Here is a 22019-nt window from a genome sequence, read left to right as displayed (position 1 = left end):
ACTAAGGTTACCCAGCAGGAAATTGGAGTAGGGAAACAAATCTGATTCACCAGATAAGACTCCACTGCTCATGTGGAGGAGTGGGGAATCAAACTCTGTTTTCCAGATTAGAATCCACCTTCTCTTAACCACTACACCATGCTGGCTCTTGGTCTGTCTGGGGTTAACAACTGTAATAGTTTATGAAGAAGCTACACTTGTATTATAATGTATGCATGATTGTGTTAGGTGGTTGAGTAATAAAAATGCCAACCTCCTTGAGACATGAGGGAAGCATAGAGGTGAACCAAGTTCCGGCACTGGGCCAGAAACGGCATCCCAATAAGCTCTTCCCACCCAGGAGAAAGATAGGACTAGCAGAATGTCATTCAATTAAATATAGCAATCCAACAAGCAACTCAAAAAAATTTGGCAATCTGCAAGCACAATATTTTACTGCTTGGTCAGTGCCACAGTATTAAACTGACATTTTCACCTCTAAGCACCTGTACTTGCTTAGTTACAATGGATCAGGCCAAGGGTTACCTAACTGAGTATAGCAGTGCTTTGCAGGAGACTGGCAAATACTAAGGCCCACCAGCAGCCTGAGGTCTCCCTTCAGCCCAGGCCTGTTGAATATGCTTAAAGATGACAAACTAGAAATCATAAGAAGAAGAGTTTGGATTTATATCCCCCCTTTCTCTCCTGCAGGAGACTCAAAGGGGCTGACAATCTCCTTGCCCTTCCCCCCTCACAACAAACACCCTGTGAGGTAGGTGGGGCTGAGAGAGCTCCGAGAAGCTGTGACTAGGCCAAGGTCACCCAGCTGGCGTGTGTGGGAGTGTACAGGCTAATCTGAATTCCCCAGATAAGCCTCCACAGCTCAGGCGGCAGAGCTGGGAATCAAACCCGGTTCCTCCAGATTAGATACATGAGCTCTTAACCTCCTACGCCACTGCTGCTCCTAAGCCAGGATTGTAAGCCTTGCTTCAGTTTGAGTCCCTCTTTTGCTCATGGTGAAGTTGGCTCTCCACAGAATGGCACTTTTTGGTTCATTTCCATGAGCAGAAGCTTCTAACACTGGAGGAACATGATCCAAGGGCCAGCCCTGAAACAAAGCCTTCTGGTTTCACACTGCCACTCCGACTGCTGGTAGGGGAAAAAAAATTACAAAATCACCATCTGGCAGTGGTATGACGTCACTTCCAGGGATAAACCCACAAATGACACCAGTCCACTCAAGGAATCACCACAAACTCCTTGGTTTTCCCACTGATTCCTAGAGAGGTGCGACATCATTTCCGGGTTTTACCTGGAAATCAAATCCGCCATTACTAAATGGTGCCTCCCCATGTCTCCATTCCCTGGACTCCTGCTGGTTGCCATTTGCTGCCTTGCAGCTCTACCTTTAATGGAAAAGGGCTTTGTGCAATTGGAATGAAGGGACGTTAAAGCTTCTACAGGTCTATGTTTATACCTGTCTAGTCACAGACTGTAAAGAGGTTCTTGTTCACTGCAGTGAGATATCAGAAATGTAAATAGGCAGCGTGTCACAGAAAAAAGTATGAGAAAGGAAGAGAGAATATGTGCCTAGAAATAGAGGAAAAATGTACACAGGAGAACAATTGCATCAAGGACAGAACATGTAATGGAGTGAAACAAAAGAGTCTTTCCCAACAGTTTTTGAAACACACTTGTCTCCGTTTTCACCTAAATGTGCTTTCAGAGCCAACAGCATGACACCCTATCTCTACCAAATGAAGCATGTGTGAAGGACGGGAGAAGAGATTTAATGTTGAATAATAATCTGGCTCTAGCAAGGGAGAGGTATGTCAAGAGGGTGCTTTACAGGAAATCAAGACAGATGGACACACCAGTGTTAGAGCCAACACAACCTTCCAAAAATAAATGAAAACGAAAACCTCAGATAAACAGCAAGGGTAGGATTATCAGGGATGGTCTGCAAGGATCTTAAATAATTTTTATTTAAACAATTTCAAAATTTATAATCACAATTAATACACATTTTTAATACCCACCACAACCAGTTTGAATCTGGCCGTGAAAGCCTTCGACAATACATTAAAAAGAAAAAAACTGATGCACCTTTAAAAGATTAGCCAGGATCCTTTGTATGCAGACTAACAAATGATGAAATTTTCGTGAGCTACAGCCCACTTCATCAGAGGCATGAGACATCACATAAAAACTGACAGAAAATAAATCCAGACAGTGCTATACACAGCAGAAGGGGACAGCCAGCAGGCTCAGGTTCCCTGGCCAAAGTGTGTTCCATTAGATTGCAGACCACAGATGAAAATGAGAGCCATTAACAGGAGTAAATCATCTACTCAGAACAGATGTGGACAACTCCTAATAGCTGATGAATTGGCCAAGTGCAATGAATACAAAGAAACCTGTAAAGAGGAACAAATACTTTCATAACAAGCTAATCATTCCAAGTGCCTCTGAATCCAAGCTTGAGATCACTAAATCTGCCAATGAATGCCAGTGTGGCAGGATACTTCTTAGTGCACAGACAGACATGGGCATGCTCTAAAGACTCCTTTGCGATTCATGTAAGACAATGGTAAAGCTCATGAAGGCTGGCTGTTCCCTGCATGAACTGAAAAGAACACATCCCAGAATGTGAAAGGGGTTCTCTGGAGGTAGAAAGCTGGATAATAACCATGCTAAGCAGCTTTTATTTAGACATATATTTGATTGAAATGAATAGGCTTTAACAAATTGGGCCCTAAAGTGAATGGATTTAAGAAAGGTTGTAAATTAGTTTAAATGCCGGCACTTTGGCTTAATTAGTAGTGGATTGGGACGTTAGAACATGTGCTATGTGCAGCACAATCTTAAGGGGCTTTTTAAAATCAGGGCAATGAGTAATTAGCCCTGTAAGAGTTAATGCCAGTTCAGTAAGTGCTCTATACAAGGTAAGGCTGCCCCGCACCATTGTTTAGTCCTGAACACTCTGATCTATAAACATACACACACACAAAAACAACAAATCAAAACTTTACGTTGCCTTTCTTGATCTTAAGGCAGCTTTTGACTCTGTTTCTAGAGATCTTTTATGAAGGAAACTAATGGGGTTAGATATGGACAAGATTGCTTTCTCTGACACTGGCTCTCCACAGCAACACTTTTTGTCAATTAAGTACACTAATAATGGACTTCTCACCCCCAAGATTCCAACAGAAAGAGGGGTTATTGTGTATTGGCTATTCAACCTCTTAATGATTTGTCCTCTACCCTGCAAAAAGTAGACACTTATTGTCCTACTATTAGGAACATGAGAGTCCCTATCTTACTTTACGCAGATGATGTGAGTTTGCTCTCTCGTACTAGAGTTGGTCTTAAGCGTCCTCCTCTCTTGCTGTGCTGAGTACTGCAGCATCAACAACTTGACTCTCAATTATGCTACCGGTAAGTCCAAGATCATGTATTTTACTAGCACATGGCATCCTTCAAGATAGGCCCTCAATGGTGTGGCTCTAGAGCAGGTTAAGCTATTTAAATACCTAGATCTGAATTTCCATTTCAGAGCAAGATGGTTTGCCCATAGGAATAAAGCCATAGTAACTAGTAAACCTACTACAATGGCAATTCAACACTTCTTTTACAGAAAAGGACACAAGTATCTCCTGGCGGCATTAAGTTTTTAATGCCAAGTGTGCCCACCGCTTCTCTATGGCATTCCACTCTGGATCCAGGCACAGAGCCAGGACATCAAATGTATTCAATCTAATTTCCTTTATAAAGCACTTGGCTTGCCTCATTTGGTGCCTTATGCTGCTCTGTGTCTGGAAACAAGACAGCATCTACTTGAAACCAGGGCTTGGTGCATTACCTTTAAATACTGGACACGCCTCTGTTTCACCTGTTAACTTCATACCAGGCTCTAACTATACTGCACTCCTCGGAATGGTGGACCCATATTGAGGGCCAACTGGAAAGGACTGGACTTCCGGTAGACTCCTTAGTTATGCTGTCCTCTAATGAAGTGCTTAGCAGAATCAGAGACAGACTCCATGATTTAGAGTACCAGAGTCTGATAGATCAGGCTAGTAGATTCTGCTTGCCTTGTTATCTTGGCATTTCTTTGGGGAAAACAAATATATCCAAATATTTATATTTACTTTCTGAACCCAAACTCCAACGTGCAATCTCCTTGGCGAGATGTAACATCATGCCACCTTCCCTGAGACCTGGTGGGGAGATCTCATACCACGCCATGAAAGCTTTTGCATTTGTAACATGAACTAGGAAGAGTCAGTTCGTCATATCCTACACCATTGTCCCTTATATAATGCAGCTAGCGGGAGGCTCCTGGCACCTTTGTTGATTGATAACAGCATTCTTACAGACCAACAGAAAACCCTCTTCCTTCTGAACAATGGCTCAAGAGAAGTCTTAGGCTGTTTCCGCACGGTGGCGGAAACGCAGCTCCACCGGCATGAATTGTGCCGGTGGAGGCTCGGAGGCTGTTCGCACACTATCGTGTGAGCGGCCCCGATTTGCTCCCCTGCCATGCAGAAACGGCCCTAGAGTTGACTGCTAGGTTCCTCTGCAAAGTGTTATTAATGTAACCCTGGAAACGCTTTATTTAGCTTTTAATTTTCATTCTGAATTTCTTTTATAGATCCGTATTTTGCTATATGCTCCTTTATAAATTTGTATCCTTTTTAAAAGTATGTATTATTATCGTTATCTAATATCATTAAAGATTTCAGTTCAGTTCAGTAAGTACTCTCGAGGGGGAAAAAGTTGATTTATTTTTTCACTGTCAGTTTGATTTAGATGAGCTGAAAGACATAAAACAAGCATGCCAGAGAAAATTTAGTAGCAATTTACTTTCTTCAGATTTACACATTTGGTACTTGCTAATAAATTTTATGCCGGGGGGTGGGTGGGTGGGGGGGGTGGGTGGGCGGGGAGACCTGGAAGTGAGATTTGTTTAGCATTTTCTCTGTTCTTTTTAACAGCTTATGTATTTTAAAACACAACAAGATGTTGACCTCTGTCAGGGGGATGCTATCTAGGTGATTGAAATGCATTCTCGGAATTGTGCTTAAAATAACAAATTGCTGCTGCTAGAAAGATATATGTAACCTGCCTGATCTATGTACCCATTGCCGTCTGTGCATTCTTTCCTTCATCTTTTACTTTATGGCTTCACAAGCTTGTAGACAACTAGGCTTACCCTGGTACTCCTGTCTCATGGAAACTGTGTTACATCTGTTATCTCGTAGGGCAGGAAGCCAGGTGGCTTCCTCTTGCAATCTGCCACCGACTTTGGGGCACCTCAGCTCCAAAGACTGTTTTTCACAAACTCATTGGAAAACGGGAGAGGGGTTTCTCTACAAGGGATGAAGGGGGCTGTGAATGCCAGATTCATCAGAACTGGCTTTGCCAAGTGTGGTGCTTCAATGCCTATTCAATAAACACTACTAATCAATATTTCAGAGTCCATTTATTGGCTTAAGGTTCCAAGACCTAACAACCTCTTATCTTCATGGTCACTCACAACTTGCTTCATTTGAGCATGAGTAAACTCTGGTTATACAGCAGTGGACAGAGAAATAAAATAGAATTCCTACTTCACTCATGAGCATGCGCTGAAAGAAGCAAAGCAAGTAAGTTTACTGACTCCAGGTAGGCCCTAGAGGTGTCTCAGAATTACAACTGATCTCCAGGCAACGGAAACCATTTCCTGAGCTATCCAAAGGAAGCCTACTCACAAGTAAGTCCCGTGTGAGGATCACTCCCATGAAAGTCTCCTTAAAAGTGCAGCCTTAGTTTACTATTGGAATGGAATGATTTGTAATTTTTTTTACACTTCAAAAAGGAACGAAAGGAAAAGAATCATGCGATTCTTGTTTTTATCCGCAAACAGCTAACAGCGAATCCTACAGCAAGAAAATTCAGACCCGTACCCACTTTTTCCTGCCATAGTTTCCGAATCCTTTAAGGCAAAGAGTGCTTATTTCTATTGTACTTATGGTAAGGGACAATTCAAAGCTCAACTTAGCTCATTTGATTATGGGTTATTATACTGACATCAGTGCCTCGGACAGGATTTATGAAGACCGAGTCACTTGAAATGACTGTCGGTGCAGTGCAAAATGTTGTCTCCATTGGGGTAACATGAAAAGCTCTGAATCTTGGTGGTGTAGTGGTTAAGAGCAGTGGACTGTAATCTAGAGAATCGTGTTTGATTCCTCATTCTTCCACACGAGCGGCAGACCGCTTATCTGCTGAACCAGATTTGTTTTCCTACATTCCTGCTGGGTGACCTTGGACTAGTTACAGTTCGTCAGAACTCTCTCAGCCCCACCTACCTCACAAGATGTCTGTTGTGGGGAGAGGAGTGGAAAGGAGTTTGTAGGCCTGACTCAAGTCTCCTTAAAGGAGAGAGAAAGGCATGGTATAAATACAAACTTCTCATCTTCCTTGTTGGAGGAACCCATATTTAGGACTTCCCAATACCAGCCTTAGCCCTAAACATTTGAGTTAACAGTGTGTGTGTGTGTGTGGAGGGGGGGAGTTGCAATGTGAGCTCTTACCTGCTCCACAGATTTTCATGGTATCATACGATGATGGAAGATGGGCTAGTACTGTAGTAGCTCCCACACTTCCAGAATAACATGGGCAGGGGGCCTAGAATTGGCTATAAGCACTAGGCCCTGCAAGACTACAAACTGGCTATGAAGAGTCGCCAGGGTAACGAGGTCCCCTCTGACTGGTAGTGGAAAATGAGGGGGGGGTTAGGGTTGCCAGATCCAGGTTGGGAAATTCCTGGAGGTTTGCAGCTTGGAGAGGAAAGGAACTTCAGCGGGTACAACGTCAGACTACTCTCCAAAGCATCCATTTTCTCTTGGGGGAACTGAACTCAGCAGTCTGAAGATGAGTTGTAACTCTGGGGGTTACACGTGGAGGCTGGCATCCCTATGAGTCACACAGCTGAAAATCACAGGAAACCTCTTTAGGAATTTTTTAAAAATCACTTTAACAAGGGAGAGTGTCTGATTTGACAGCAGCCAGTAAGAACTTTCAAATAAGACAGTCAAAGATCGCTATATATTGGACTCATATTTTATTAACTTTTCCCAATACCCTTTTTTTCCCCTGAGATGTTTTTGATAGCTATTTTCATTCTTGACGAAGAAATCTACAATTTTTCCTGTCTTGTAAAATGTATGTTATTATATATTTTTCAAATTCCATCAAAGGGCCAGCTTGTCCTTTTATGTTAAGTGGGTGTAATGTTAAGTGGACATTCGGGGTTCCGCCTGCAGACGTTATTCATTAAATGCCCATCAACATGTTACGACTGCTAAGAAAATGTGGCTAAGATTATGCTTCAAAATAACATCATCATCAGATAATACCTCTTTAAAGAAATGCAGGCAGAGATTAGAGAGAGAGAGAGAGAGTCACTGAATCATTCTGTTTCGGTCTGTGAATTACAACTGGAGTCAGGACATTAACCTAGACCTGTGATTAAATAGAATACACAGGACAGTTCAGATTAAAATGTCAGCTCTTTCTTCCAGTTTATTTATTTCAATCGTACAAAGCAACTTGTGTTTCATATGCTCCTCTCTGGTCCCTAATTGCCACCATTCACAGCTTAATTTGAGGGGAAAGTTCAAAATGTGGAATCTTTAACTTAATGGGAAAATTCCTTGTATGCCACTAGCAGTCAGGCTGACCCCCAGTAATGCTGCCAGTGTTTCAGGGCCTGCTTGGCTTTGATTCAACCAGCAGAGACAACAGTAGACCCAAACAGTAGACCCAGACAGCTCCAACCCAGCTGTCCATAACATAAGAGAAGGAGATGGGCACACCTGTTGCCATTGTCACTGCTGGGTGAATCTGAGCCAAGGGACCTCTGTGGCACCAACACAGGGTGACCAGGCTGGCAACCAATGGGAGGGTTGGGGTGTGGGGACATGGTTGGGGAAGGACATCACCAATGCCATAAAGTCAATATTTCTCTTCCAGGCACAACCCTACAGTTTCCAGTGTTTCCTAGAGCTACCATTGACACTTCTAGGTTGTACCTGGAAGTAATGCACCAGCACAAAGGCCAGCCAGAGTGGGAGGTCTCATAAGCTAACACCTGTAGCACCTCATGGGCTTAGTTTGGCTACCTGGCTGCCAGCAACCTACAAGAGAAATGGCCCGCGGGAAACACTTTAATGTCCCAGCCTGCCCCAGAACCTGTTTGGATGATAATCAGTGAATGGGTAACCAGGTCACTCATAATAGCCGAAAACTTCCTGTCCCATCTCTGTGGCTTCCCAGTGCAGCTGTGGGAGAGATTGTGGAGGGGAAGTGCCATTGCAGTGGAGGGGAAGTGCCATTGTGTTACTCTAAGGTATAGTTTTACCATAGAGCTTTGGAGGATTGCTAGAGAGGTGATATCACTTCCAGTCATGCAACCATAAGTAACACGGCACAGTGCTTAGCCCACCTCCTGGCTGGCTATCCTACCACCAAACTATGTAAACAATCAAAAAGGAGATAGAACATTTTCCTCATGTTCAGAAACTATAGCTACACATCTGGGATTAGGAGATGTGACTTATGGATCTGAGGCAGGACAGAAAGTCAAAACCAATTGCAGCCCCAACTTACATGTCAGCAGTGCTAAAGATGAATGAAAAGAAATGTTACGTGAATCTTGCCCGTGCTACTTGTATCAATGGTGATTAGAAGTAGGAACCTTGTTTCCAAACCAATGGATGAAACAAACTGGAAAAAATTAAATTAACGAGTACCTTCTAAACTGTAAATCAGGACCCAAAGTGAATCGCAACTCACTTGCAGGTGGGCTGTGCGGCTAGGAAGGGAGAAGAGGAACAGAGTGAGCTGGGGAAAACAAAATAAAAACGTGTTTTGTGTGAGATTCATGTATTGCATGCCAGTGAGGAGGAAGTAGTGTAGAATTACTTTGCAACTATACGTTTGGTGAATTTAAAAGTAGGTCTCCCTTGGTCGAATCCCCACTACCGTCTTAGCCAGGTTTCAGAACACAAACTAACCAGGTTTGAGGGGATCTACCTCAGTCGATCCTCACTCACCGCTCTTTAGCAAGGTTTCACAAACTAACCAGGTTTGAGGGGATCTGTTTTCCAGTCGACCATTATTGCAGTTTAGTTGGTGGTTTCAGAACACAAACCAGGTTTGAGGTCGTTTGTGTTCTGAAACCTGGCTAAGACGGTAGTGGGGATTTGACCGGGGAGGTCATCCCTCAAACCTGGTTAGTTTGTGTTCTGAAACCTGGCTAAGACGGTAGTGGGGATTCGACCCTTGAAAACTTGGAGAACCACTGCATTAAGATTGTGAAAACAAGTGGGAATCACAATAAACAAACAAATGCCATTTATTGTGCCTTTAATTGTTTATATAACTGGGATCCTTTTTTTCTATCTGTCTGAAATCTGGCAGGGAGAACTCCTTGGATGAGGGTTACGATCCCGGACAATTTCATCCAAATCAGATAGAAAAACTAAGAAAATGTTTGCCCTTGAAACAGTGACGTAGGTATAGATTTTTTTATGGTGTGGGTTTGGGGGCAAGGCCATCCCCCCACCCACTCCTGGGGGCATGGCCACACCTACCCAAGCCCCGCCCCTGGCCTCAGTGCTTATAAAAGCAGCTTTCCAAGGCCAGAGATGGCAGACTCCCCTGCCCTGCCCCCCCCCCCCACCGGCTGGGCTCCTAGCTGGTAGCCGGCATTCTCTTCTCCCTCCCCTCCAGGCAGAGAGGGAGCTAGGGAAAATGGAGCCTGGTGCAAAACTTGAGGTTTGCGCCCCCCCCATGGGTGGCTGCTGTGATGCTGAAATCCACCCCCAAACAGCATCACTTTCAATGGTGTTTAAATTAGGGTGCCCAGATTCTCCTTTTAAATCCATCTTAAAGGGAGAATCTGGGGTCCCCAGTTAAAATGACATTGAAAGTGATGCTGTTTTGGGGTGGATTATCCCCCACCCTGAAACAGCATCACTTTCAAGGTTTAATTTGATCTTCAGATTCTCCCTTTAAATCCATGCCGAAGGGGCTGGATCTAAAGGAGAATCTGGGGAAATCTGGGTCCCCAGTTAGCCGATTATTGAGTGATGCTGTTTTGGGGTGGATTCTCCCCCACCCTGAAACAGCATCACTCTCAAGGTTTAATTAGGGACTCAGATTCTCCCTTTAAATCCATGTCAAGGGGTTGGATTCAAAAGGAGAATCTGGGGAAATCTGGGGGTCCCCAGTTGGGGCCGATATTGAAAGTGATGCTGTTTTGGGTGGATTATCCCCCCACCCTGAAACAGCATCACTTTCAAGTGTTTAATTAGAGTTCCTTTTCAGATTCTCCTTTAAATCCATGCCTAAGGTTGATTCAAAAGGAGAATCTGGGGAAATTCAGTAAAATTTTCCTGGCTGTCAGGGTGCACTGTTAAGCTTAGCAGTGTTAACCAAACTTTCAGGGTATCTGTAGGAAACTCTCTTGATGATACCACCCAGGTTTGGTGAAGTTTGGTTCAGAGGGTCCAAAGTTATGGACCCTCAAAGGTGTAGCCCCTATCTCCTATTAGCTTCCATTGGAAACAATGGGGGATGGGGACACCCCTTTTGGGAGTCCATAACTTTGGACTCCCCGAAGCCAACCTTCACCAAACCTGGGTGGTGTCAGCAGGAGACTCTCCTGATGATGCCACCTAGTATCATCAGGAGTGTCACCTGACAATAGCCTGAAATTTTGGTGCCACTAGCCTAAGAGCTATAAAATGTCAGCACCACTAACAGATTTTTCCAGAGGGTGTGATCCAAATAAACCAGCCCAAACACAAAACAGATAAAGCAACAGTCAGCTTCTGTTGGCATAACAGTATACTGGATACTAGGAAAAGGAGAGTTTCCATGTGCACCTGACCCTTCCCGATTCCACCCGTGAGAGTAGGAATGGTGGTTTAAAATTAGCTCTGATTACGAGTGATGCACAAATGCAAGCCCATGGCTTAACCTGCATTAGCTAGTTTTAAAGATTATTATTAATCTTAGGCTCATTCCACACTTGCAGAATAATGCACTTTCAAACTGCTTTCAGTGCTCTTTGAAGCTATGCGGAATAGCAAAATCCACTTGCAAACAGCTGTGAAAGTGGTTTGAAAATGCATTATTTTGCGTGTGCAGAAGGGGCCTTAGTTTAGGATCCCAGATAGTGGAACGAAAATCACTCCAACCAAGGACACGTTTGCATGTGTCCATCATGGATGACTGAAGATAATCTTAAATAACCATCACCATAAAGAAGGAAAAGTCAGGTAGATGATATAAGAGCTTGGTCACAAGCCAGGCTCACGCACAATGTTGCCTTAAGATTGAAATAATGGGATGGCTGAATGCATCTTTTACACAACAGCAATTGGGGCAGGCAATCCACCAAAAGGCAGAGCAAGAAGCAAATCTAATATTTGTCTACATATGGCCACTCTACCCACTTAGCAAAAACTGTCCCTTGATTCCTTTCTCTTCCTCTGGGCAGACCATCCTGCCATTCAGTCCCCCCAATTTTGAATGAATGCTTGCACTACAGAGCTCCCACTCCCTCACCAATGAGTCATAACTCTGGGCTGTCACATGGCTCTGACATACAACTTCCTGTCATGTAGTTGTAGCTGACTGAGTCCTAGATATCCGCCTGAGCAAAGAAGGTGGGTCCAGTGTTTACAAGTCTATTGTGTCAAGCCACAAACAAAATCCCCTGAATGTAATATTAATAAGTAATAGGAAAAGACCTGAACGTGGCAGTGTTAGGTTATCTCAAGAAGTGCGTGGGAATAGGTGGTATAAAATTAGTTACAGTCTTAACACCTACAAGAATATGTATCACTGTAAAATGGAAATCTGTAACCTTACCCTTAATGATGGAAAGCCATAGATGCTTCTGGAACATAGTATTAGCAATAAAGCTCGCTTATTGATAGAGGGAAAGAAAGAGAGTCACAATACTAGATTTGGAAAGAACTGGATATTATTTATTGGATGCTGGAATATGTAGTTTCTGGATAATGCTCAGCCTTACATATTAATTTTCTCTCATATAAAGAAATAATCAGAAAAGAAGATCCCCACCTCCTGCTGTTCAATTTAAAGGGTCATAGGGGATGGACAGCCATCTTGGAAATATTGAGGCAAACTCCCAACTATTCACCCATGGATTTTCACAAGTGACCGCTTGTTAACAACCATTAGCATCCAGACAGAACACTGTACCCAAGTTAGCACAGACAAAGGAAGGGGGAGGAAATTTGCTACTGAGAGAAGGAGAAAAAACAGAGATGCCCTCAAGGGGTTTGTGAGCCGTTAAGAGAGTGTTCATGTTATGTCTGCATCAAGCCATCATTATGTTTTGGTGTCCTTGTGACTGTTAAGCTGTCAAAATGTCCTGTTTTGTACACCATCTTGTTGCTTTAAAAAAAATTATGGATCCTTCACGCACATTAAAGAAGAGCTGAAAAACATTTTCAATAAATCACCACAAGTCAGTGTAGGTTTCAAGAAAAAGCAAGAATGGAATCACTCAGTTTCTTCCTGCGTAGTTAGCAGCACAGCTAATCCAAACATACAGTTCCCAGGAGGAACCAGCTTTGCTGAGCGTTGGGGGTTTGGGATTAAGGGAACTACAGTCATGATGTAACAGTTTTATTTTACACTACAGTTGTTTACTAGCATAATGTTGAAAAGGCCTCTAAGACAAAAAGCGCTATCAATGTTAGGGTAAATTACCCTGAAAAGTCATGAGCAAACTCATGCAAACAGAGATACACCCTTCTATAATCTTCCAAAGTGATTAGATTTAAATGGGTGCAACCCTGTTTGGGCAGGCACTGGCTATTAGTGAAAACTACATAGTAATAGGCAGTTTATTCATCTGAGAGGAAATATCATTCATGGGGAAACTGGGACAGCAATCCTATGAATTCAGCGGACCTTACTTAAGAAGCATCATGTCATACTTTGTGTCTTTCCTTTGCACAGCATATTCTGTGGCCTTTTCCACATGTACAGCTTACCACAGATTTTCCCAAACCTTGGCTCATTCCACACGTGCAGAATAATGCACTTTCAAACTGCTTTCAGTGCTCTTTGAAGCTGTGCAGAATAGCAAAATCCACTTGCAAACAGTTGTGAAAGTGTCTCAAAGCAGTTTACAAACTCCTTCTCCCCCCTCTCCACAATAAACACCTTGTGAGGTAGGTGGGGCTGAGAGAATTCTGAGAGAACTGTGACTGGCCCCAGGTCATCCAGCTGGCTTCATGTGGAAGAGTGGGGAAACAAATCCAGTTTACCAGATAAAAGTTCGCCCCTCATGCGGAGAAGTGGGAAATCAAACCCAGTTCTCCAGACTAGAGTCCACCACTCTTAACTACTACCCCAGGCTAGCTCTCAACAACTCAACAGTGAGCAGCAGTGGCGTAGGAGGTTAAGAGCTCATGTATCTAATCTGGAGGAACCGGGTTTGATTCTCCGATCTGCCGCCTGAGCTGTGGAGGCTTATCTGAGGAATTCAGATTAGCCTGTACACTCCCACACACGCCAGCTGGGTAACCTTGGGCTAGTCACAGCTTCTCGGAGCTCTTTCAGTCCCACCTACCTCACAGGGTGTTTGTTGTGAGGGGGGAAGGGCAAGGAGATTGTAAGCCCCTTTGAGTCTCCTGCAGGAGAGAAAGGGGGGATATAAATCCAAACTCTTCCTCTTCTTCCTCTCTTCCCAGTAATTCCAGCTGATTTCAGAAAGCCCCTGTGACAACTCTTCCTCTCTTCCTCTTACAGGAGAGAAAGGTGGCGTATAAATCCAAACTCTTCTTCTTTTTCTCTTTTGGGCAGGTGTTCTATGGTTACTGTGCAATTACAAGGAAAGGGCAATTCAAAAAATCTCTCCGCCTCCATTTCTACCACTGAAACAGACCCACCCACAAAATGGAAGACAAAACACAAACAAATGACTGGGGCAGGTGCCATTACCTGAAGGAACAGAAACATGAAGCCCCCCCCCAAAAAAAAAACATTTCCCCGCTAAATTAAGGTTGAAGTAACATACTTCATTACTATAGCAGTCCCTTGTCAATTTCCTCCTGCAAAACCAACTTCCCTTGTCAATTTCACTGGCCCTTATCCATGCCACTGTGTAGTTGCCAACCTCCCCCTCCATTTTCCAGAGAAAATTTTAGAAAATCCTTTTCTCTTTGTCATGTTGCATTAGCAAGGTTACATTAATGTGAAGATACTCTTTGTGTCCACAGTTAGAATACCACCTTCTGCTCAAGTCCAGCATACAAACTGTCTGTTTAAAGATAAGGCTCTGCAGTAAGTGCCTTGTTGGTTTTCCACCCCATCAAACAGCTGAAAAGAAGCAATTTCCCAGCAGAGAACCTGTAACCTGGATATGCCTCTTGCCTAGCTGTTGAGGTATATGCATTTGGAGACGTATAAGCAGCAGATCAACACACCCTTCCCCTGAAAGAACAGCAATATATAGCCTACCCAGCCATGCAGCCCACAACATATCACTTGTCCCTGCTTTTCAGCATTCTATCTGCAATATGCTGTGACTAAAAAAAAGTAAATAATGAAAAAAATTCCTTTGGAAAATGGAGGAAGAGGGGGAGGAGGAAATGGATAAAGGAGAGGTTGAGCAACTATACGGGGGCAGGGATTAAGGCCAGATGTTTGGAGGGATGGAGACAAACAAAGCTGTTTGCAGATTTTCACTCAAGCATTGAGAAGTCAGTTCCAAAATGGATCTAAAAACCCCACTTTTAAAATCCTCGGGAAAACCATGAACAAAAAAGAGCAGAAAACATTTTCAAAACGAGACATAGGAAAATGTGCCCAGAAATGAAAAAAAATTATTCATCTCTCATTGCCTCAATTTGACTCTGTCCTTCAGACCTCCTCCTCAACAACAGTGGCTGTGGCATGGATATAAGCCCCTCACTTTTCACAGTGAACTCAGATGCAAAAAAAAAATCATTGCACTTTTCTGCCATCTCCCCATCTTCCTTTAACAATCCTTTAATTGTTTAGTCATCCAAAGGCCCACCGTCTCTGTGGTTTCCTGCTCTGGATACTTTCTTTAAAACTATTTTAAAGTTTTAAAACTTTAAAAACTATTTAAAGAAGTTTTTACTGTTGATGCTTTTAGAAATCTTTTCCTCAAATTCTCTTTTCGCATGCCTAAGTATTAACTTATATCCCTTTTGCCAGAGGCTGTGACCCTTTCTGTACAATTCATTGCGGCAGACCTTCCACTTTTTGAAAGAAGCCTCTTTACTTTTTATAGATTCTTTGATTTGCATTGATAACCATGCAGACATTCCTCTAGACCTGGCAGTACCTTTCCTAACCAGGGGGATGCATTCACTCTGGAATGCAATTAGTCTGTTTTAAACAGCTTCCAAGTATCCTCTAGGGATCTGACTATCTTGTGTTTCCTTTTCAGCTTCCTTTTAACTATTTCCCTCGTATTAAGTATTACAATTTGGATTTTTATTAATTGACATGAATGCTGAACTCAATAGCATTGGGGACACTGCTCCCAATGGTTAACACAACCTTCTGATCTGTGTTGAGGTGTTGAGCCCCACCCATAACCATGTCCAAGATCCCCACTCCTCTGACTGGCTCCATGTGTACAGTAATTTATGAAGCCTAAAAATCTTGTTCTCTACAGCCCGACTTGAGCCCATGTTTCCCGAGTCAATGTGAGGGTAGCTGAAGTCTCCCAGTATCACGACATTATTTGCTTCAGTCACCTCCTTTATTTCCTTCTCAAGATGAGCCTCAAGGGTTTGATCAGGTGGGAGATAGTAAATTGCCACTTTCAAATAACTATTGGGGCCCAGTATTTCCACACATATTGCTTCTGTTGGGGAGTTTATTCCCCTAATATTTTCTAACTTATTTTATTCTATGCCCTCTTTGATGTACAACACAACCCCTCCCCCAGCTTGTCACTCCCTGTCTTGCTTATATGACTGTATCCTACTGATTTTCCCCATTCTGCCATAGTTCTGAGATATTCACTATATCTGCCATTTGGCACCAAGCACTGAATCTCCCCCATCTTGGATTGCAAACTCCTTGCCTTGGCATACAGTCACCTATAACACACTTCCCTCTCCAACAACCCTAACCTCTTTCAGCCCCTCAAGGGTTTGATCAGATGGGAGATAGTACATTGCTACTTTCAAGTAACTCTTGAGAGCAGGAGTGGCATAGTGGTTAAGAGCAGGTTCACTTTAATCTGGAGAATTGGGTTTGATTCCCAGCTCTGCCACTTGAGCTGTGGAGGCTTTATCTGGTGAGCCAGATGTGTTTCTGCATTCCTACATTCTTGTTGGGTGACCTTGGGCTAGTCACAGTTCTTTGGAGCTCTCTCAGCCCCACCTACCTCACAGGGTTTTGGGGGGGTGGGGGAAGGGAAAGCAGATTGTAAGCCCCTTTGAGTCTCCTTACAGGAGAGAAAGGGGAGATATAAATCCAAACTCCTTCTCCTCCTCTTCTTCGTCTCCTCACAAGGCCCTCCTTCGCCATCCCAGCTGCATTCCCAAGTTCTATTGTGCTGTGATCGATATTTTCCTCAGTGTTTACACTATCATTTTTTGACTGCCTTGTCCCAAATGAGAGTCTCCTCACTTGCTGTTGGCATTCTACCTGGGATTAATTTAAAAGCTGCTCCACCACCTTTTTGATATCAAGCACCAACAGCCTTTGGGTTCCCGCGAAGGTCTCTTTTGCACATGTTCATCTTGTCCTACAAAGTTGCCCCCATGCCTGACAAATCCAAACCTTTTCTCCCAGCTCCACTTTCTCATCCGAGTGTTGGTTGAGACCCCTAATCTCATTCTGCCTGTCAAACTGGCCCTACATGCGGGACCAGTAGCAATTCAGAGAATGCTACCTTTGAGGTCAGGGTGTGTACATTCATCCCACTTTCCCATCTGCTAAATCCTTCCACCAACTTGCAAAACCAGTTTGACCAAGAGGAGACAGTAGGACAAAGGAAACATGAAGCCAGTAATGGAAAGTGCCTGTCTCTCACACCTCTTTCAAATGTCTTAAGAATTATTGTCTTCTTGAAAGCTGGAGACTGCAATCCACAACACCTTCGCTCCATAGAAAGGTTGAATCAACAGACTGCAGACTTACCATAGCATAGCAAATATGGAAGTCTCAGTATACCAAAAGAAATAAACAGAAGACTAGGCTTGCAAAGCTACACTGTAAATACAAAGACGACCCTGTTTTAATTTGATTTTTTCCAGAGTGGAAAAGGTACAGCTACAGGAAAAAAAAACATGGCAAATATTTCAAAAGTCACATATCTACAAATTTAACAGATACTGGGAGAGCACACAGTTGCATTAAATCAGAGAATGCACCAACAAAAGTTAGGAAGCTTCTGCATGAGTTTCCCAATGCATCAAAAGTAACAGAGAGACTATTTCATTTAAATCAGAATGTAAGAAAAATGTCATGGTTGAAATGGCTCCAAGGGAGGATCCAGATATTTCACAGATGACACCTCTGGTAGAGATGCTGCAAAACTCACTAAACCTGAGATCTCATCAACAGGGCAATCCTAAGTACAGGTATATCCTTCTAATTCCACTTAAGTCAATAGCTTAAGAAAATTTTCACTGTACTTAGGATTTCACTGTAAATTACTTGACAGACAGAATTACTGGGCCTAAATTATTATGGTATGATTGTTGATGTTTTTCTGTTAATGATATTATTATGTTGCCATATTAGGCTTATTGATGTATTGCCATGTGCAACGTTATGATTATTGATGTTTGCTGTTTATACTATTATTCGCTTATTGGTGTTTTTTGCCATTTCATGATGCTATGTTTATTGATGTTTGCTGATTTGACTATGATTATTGATGTTTGTTGCTTATACTGCTGCTGTTCGCCACTCTAAGCCCTATGGAGGAGGGCGGGATATAAGTTGAACAATAAAATAAATAAATAAAACAAAAATAAATAGATACGGGTAATAATAATAAGAAAAAAGTAAAATATTAAAAATCAATTCAGAATCTGCTAACAAGGTTAGAACTGTTGAATGCTTTCACGGCCGGATTCAACTGGTTGTGGTGGATTTTTCGGGCTGTGTGTTTACCAGACCATGCCTACACAGCCCAAAAACCCCACCACAACCAAGGTTAGAACTGTTTTCATCACTGATTGTCCCTACAGCTGTCTTAAGCTTACATATATGCTAATTCATTCACGTATTAAAGTCATCACGTACCACGTTGCCTCTCACTGAGGAATGTAAAATAAACAGGGTCCATCTGTTATTTGACAAACACACACAATGGAATCCACAACAACAAGAACTCCAAAACACCAAAATAATACCCCAAGCAGATAAGAGTTTTGAAGCCTGCAGTACTGGCAGAGAGGGAGAGCAGAAACAGCTTTTACCACAAACATCCATTGAGCATAGATCAGGTAGTGCTGATCTGTGACCAAGAGGAGACATAGTTCAGCATCCCCCTTGTATTAAGATCCAAAACTGAATCATCAGGAGTTGAAAAGAGGCCACACAAACAGATGTTGCACTCTAATGGACTGGAAACATGCCAAGGGCTATCAGGGGAACAGAAATAAATATATTTCACCCTGTGCACACATTTATGTTTGTAGTACATCATAAGACACACCCTTCAGAATAAACCTTACAGAATTAGCTATAATCCTATCATTTGGTAGCAAAGTCCTACCGTTTTGCAGCATTCACACATACAGTATCTAAATGAAGAAAAAGGTGCCTAGCTTGGGAGCTCTCTCCGCTATCATTTAGTTACTTAAAATATTTTATTATGTCCCACCTCATTGCCTTGGATTCAAGGCACCCAACAAAGCAACAAGAAGCTGCAAATATTCAGGTATCCCCACATTCCAGCTTGAAAAGCTCCTCTCAGATGAGAACCTTGAAGCGTCCAGTCAAGTCACTAAGTTCTGTGCAAGAGCTTACAAAGTTTGCTCTATCACATACGCTAAAGATGATGTTTAACCATTTAAAAACTGATTTCGAGGTTTTATGCAAAATTTTCCAAAGTTTCGACATTTGTTAATTTTGGTAGGCCCAGCTATCATTTTGTGGGTTTTATACTGTGTTTTTTATCTCATCAAAAGACGGTAATAAATTCTGTTCTATTCAGGACCTATTTAGATATAAGGGCCCCCCATGGTTACTGCCAAAATGCCCATAGTATACGATATAAATAAACAACTTTTTAAAAAAGTCATCTATCTCATACACTACACTAGCATATGACAAAGTGGTACAAATCCCTGTCAGTGCTGGTCCACGTACTGTGCTAGCTATTAGATGTGCCTTGTCCTGTTGACACCCAAACACCGATCTTTTGTTCTTGTGGCTTCTACACTATAAGAGGTAAAGCAAACCTATGCCCCATTTAGCCCATTATCATGTCCCATACAGTGACCAATCAGTTGGGCCAAAAAACAGGGCAGCTTTGACACTCCAGATGTTATGGACTACAATTTGATGGACTACAATTTCCATCAGCCCCTGCCAGCATGGCCAATTCCCGGGAGAATAGTGCCGCTCGCCAATTGGCCATGCTGGAAGGGGCTGATGGGAATTGTAGTCCATAACACCTGGAGTGCCAAAGGTTTGCCACCATGGTGCTAGGGCCTTCCCCTGATGTTGCCTCCTAGGACCAGTACTTCTGAGTGTGAAGGTCTCAATTTAGTCACCCTGGCTGGTAAACATTGATGGCCCGCTCCTCTACGTCAAACTGCCTATGTCCATTGCCATAACTACATTCACTGGCAGCAAATCCCACAATTTAATTACTCTGAGTGAAGACAGGAAGGGGCTTTTCAACAGTCCTGTTATTTCAATCGGTCCTCAAGCCTGGCATTCAGGGTTCAGGGAACGGAGCTCTGGCCGAAAGTAAACCCTAACCACCAGGGAAACCCAAAATTAGATGCCCTTTGCAGCCTTACAGCGGAAACGGATCAATAAAGTAGCTCACATTCCCACACCCTGACCTCAGTGGTGCAGCATGCAAGTGGCAGAAGGTCCCGTTTCAATCTCTGGCACTGCACTCTTCACAGACCTCAGGTTACCAGGGAGGGCCGCTGCTGGGCAGAGTGTGGCCAATACCAGGGCAGAGATGCCAATGGCTTGGCTCAGTAGAAGACGGCTTCAGGAACTCCCATGCAATGGGTGTTATGGATTCACCATGACATGCCTCTGAAGATGCCAGCCAATGTTAGGAGGAAAAACAACCAGACCAGGGCCACACAGACGGGAAAACTCACAACCCCCAGCTGATTCCAGCCCTGAAAGCCTTCCACACACAGTGCATTATTCCCATGCAGGCTGGCACCCTTACCTTGCTGACCACATTCTGGTGCAGGCCGGCCGTGATCGAATAGTGCCGCTCGCTGCACTGGCACTGGCTGGCATTCTTGGCCTCCGGCGTGGGCAGCTCCGGGGCGGCCAGCATCCCTCTGCTGTAGGTGTGGTTGTATCCCTGGCCGGCGGACAGCGCGCCGGCGGGCAGCGGAGGGTGCTCCGTCCAGTTCCCTCGCCCATGGGTGCCCTTGCACCAATAGTTGGGCTGGTCCAAGAGGAAGCTGTCGGAGAACTGGCTGAAGCCGATGAACAGCGCCGGGATCCAGGTGAGCAGGACCAGGGTCTTCTGGTGCCCGCCCCCCAGCAGAGGCAGCACGGAGCCATCGTAATCCAAGAGCAGGGGGCTGCAGGACCCGGTGGGCGGCGGCGGCGGCGCAGAGGGAGGGGGCAGGCTCTGGATCTCCGCCGCCAGACCCCCCGCCGCAGGGGGTGCGGCCGCGGCCGCCGCAGGGACCGCCTTCCCGGGAGGCAAGGACCCGTTCTCTTCGGGCGCTTGCCGGCCTTGGCCCCCCTCCTCGGGACGCCGGTCTACCGCCATCCGGCCGCGGGAGGAGACAGCCGGAGAGACTCACATAAAGGGGGCTGGGGGCGGCGGCGCGCCAGCCGGGCAGGGGGCTGCTGGGCGGAGGAGACGGGGGGTCCTCCTGCGGGATCCTCCGGCGACGCGCGCATAGGGGTGCGCTGGCTGCAAAGCGCGCTCTCTCCCTCCCTCCCTCCCTCCCTCCCCGGTGCCTAGATGCACATCAAGGCGCGCCCCTCGCCCGGCTCGGCACCCCCAGCCCCTCCTCGGAAAAAAGGAAAGCCCCTCTTCCGCGGGCCACCCGCGCCCAGCCGCTGCGGCCGAGGGACGACCGGAGCGCAAAGGTCCCTGGCCGGTCACTGGGGAGCCGGAGCGCGCAGAGGGGATCCCCACCGCCGGCTCCCGGAGGAGGTCTCTCGCCAAGCCCGGGCGCCGCGCATCGGGCTCGGCCAGGGGACGGTCCCCCCTTCCCGCAAAGCGCGGAAGAGCCGCATCCGCCGTGCCCAGCCGAAGCCGGCTCCGATGCGCAGCGACGCTTTCCCTTCTCCGCCTGCTGATCCCCTGCTAGCTGGCTGGCTGGCTGGCGGCTGCGGAGCGCCTCGGCTCGGCTCGGCTCGCAGGAAGGAAGGAAGAGGCTGCTCTGGCCCCCGCCGCCTCTCCCAAGCCGCCTCCCGGTTCCCAACCTGCAAGCCCAACCCCCTGACCCAGCGCCCGCCCCCCTCTCCGCCTCTCCTCGAGGTAAAGGTAGCAACGCCGGCCGCAGCACCTGCTCCTCCTCCTCCAGCTAACCAGGATCCAGGCGGCCCCCCGGCTCCCCCTGCAGGGAAGCGGAGGAACGAGTCCCCCCGGGAGATCCTGGCGGTTGCCACAAAGCCCTGGCGAGGACCCGGAGGAGAAGGAAGAGGAGGGAGGCCCGAGGAATTAATCCCTCCCCGTTTACATCGAGCGTTGGGAGTGCATATTAATGTCTCGCCACTCCCAAACTACCCCCCCCCCCCCAAGGGATGCGCCCCAGCATATGTGTGTCTACTCAAAAGTA

At 45.1% G+C, this 22019-nt stretch overlaps 1 protein-coding gene across 2 annotated transcripts in view; it reads right to left on the bottom strand.

Moving 5' to 3' along the window:
• Positions 1–21639, bottom strand: part of SLC22A23 (solute carrier family 22 member 23) — a 133764-nt gene extending 112125 nt beyond the window's left edge. For both annotated transcript variants that reach the window (XM_048507827.1, XM_048507828.1), the window contains exon 1: positions 20438–21639. In XM_048507827.1, coding sequence (XP_048363784.1) covers positions 20438–20998 — 561 coding nt within the window. In that variant the 5' untranslated portion in view covers positions 20999–21639. The remainder of the gene's footprint in view (positions 1–20437) is intronic.
• Between the last annotated feature and the right edge of the window lie 380 nt (positions 21640–22019).

This window comes from Sphaerodactylus townsendi, linkage group LG09 (genome assembly GCF_021028975.2).
Source record: "Sphaerodactylus townsendi isolate TG3544 linkage group LG09, MPM_Stown_v2.3, whole genome shotgun sequence".
NCBI classification, from domain to species: Eukaryota; Metazoa; Chordata; class Lepidosauria; order Squamata; family Sphaerodactylidae; genus Sphaerodactylus; species Sphaerodactylus townsendi.
The sequence above is the reverse complement of the archived record's forward strand: the minus strand, read 5'-3'. Positions and strand labels throughout refer to the sequence as shown.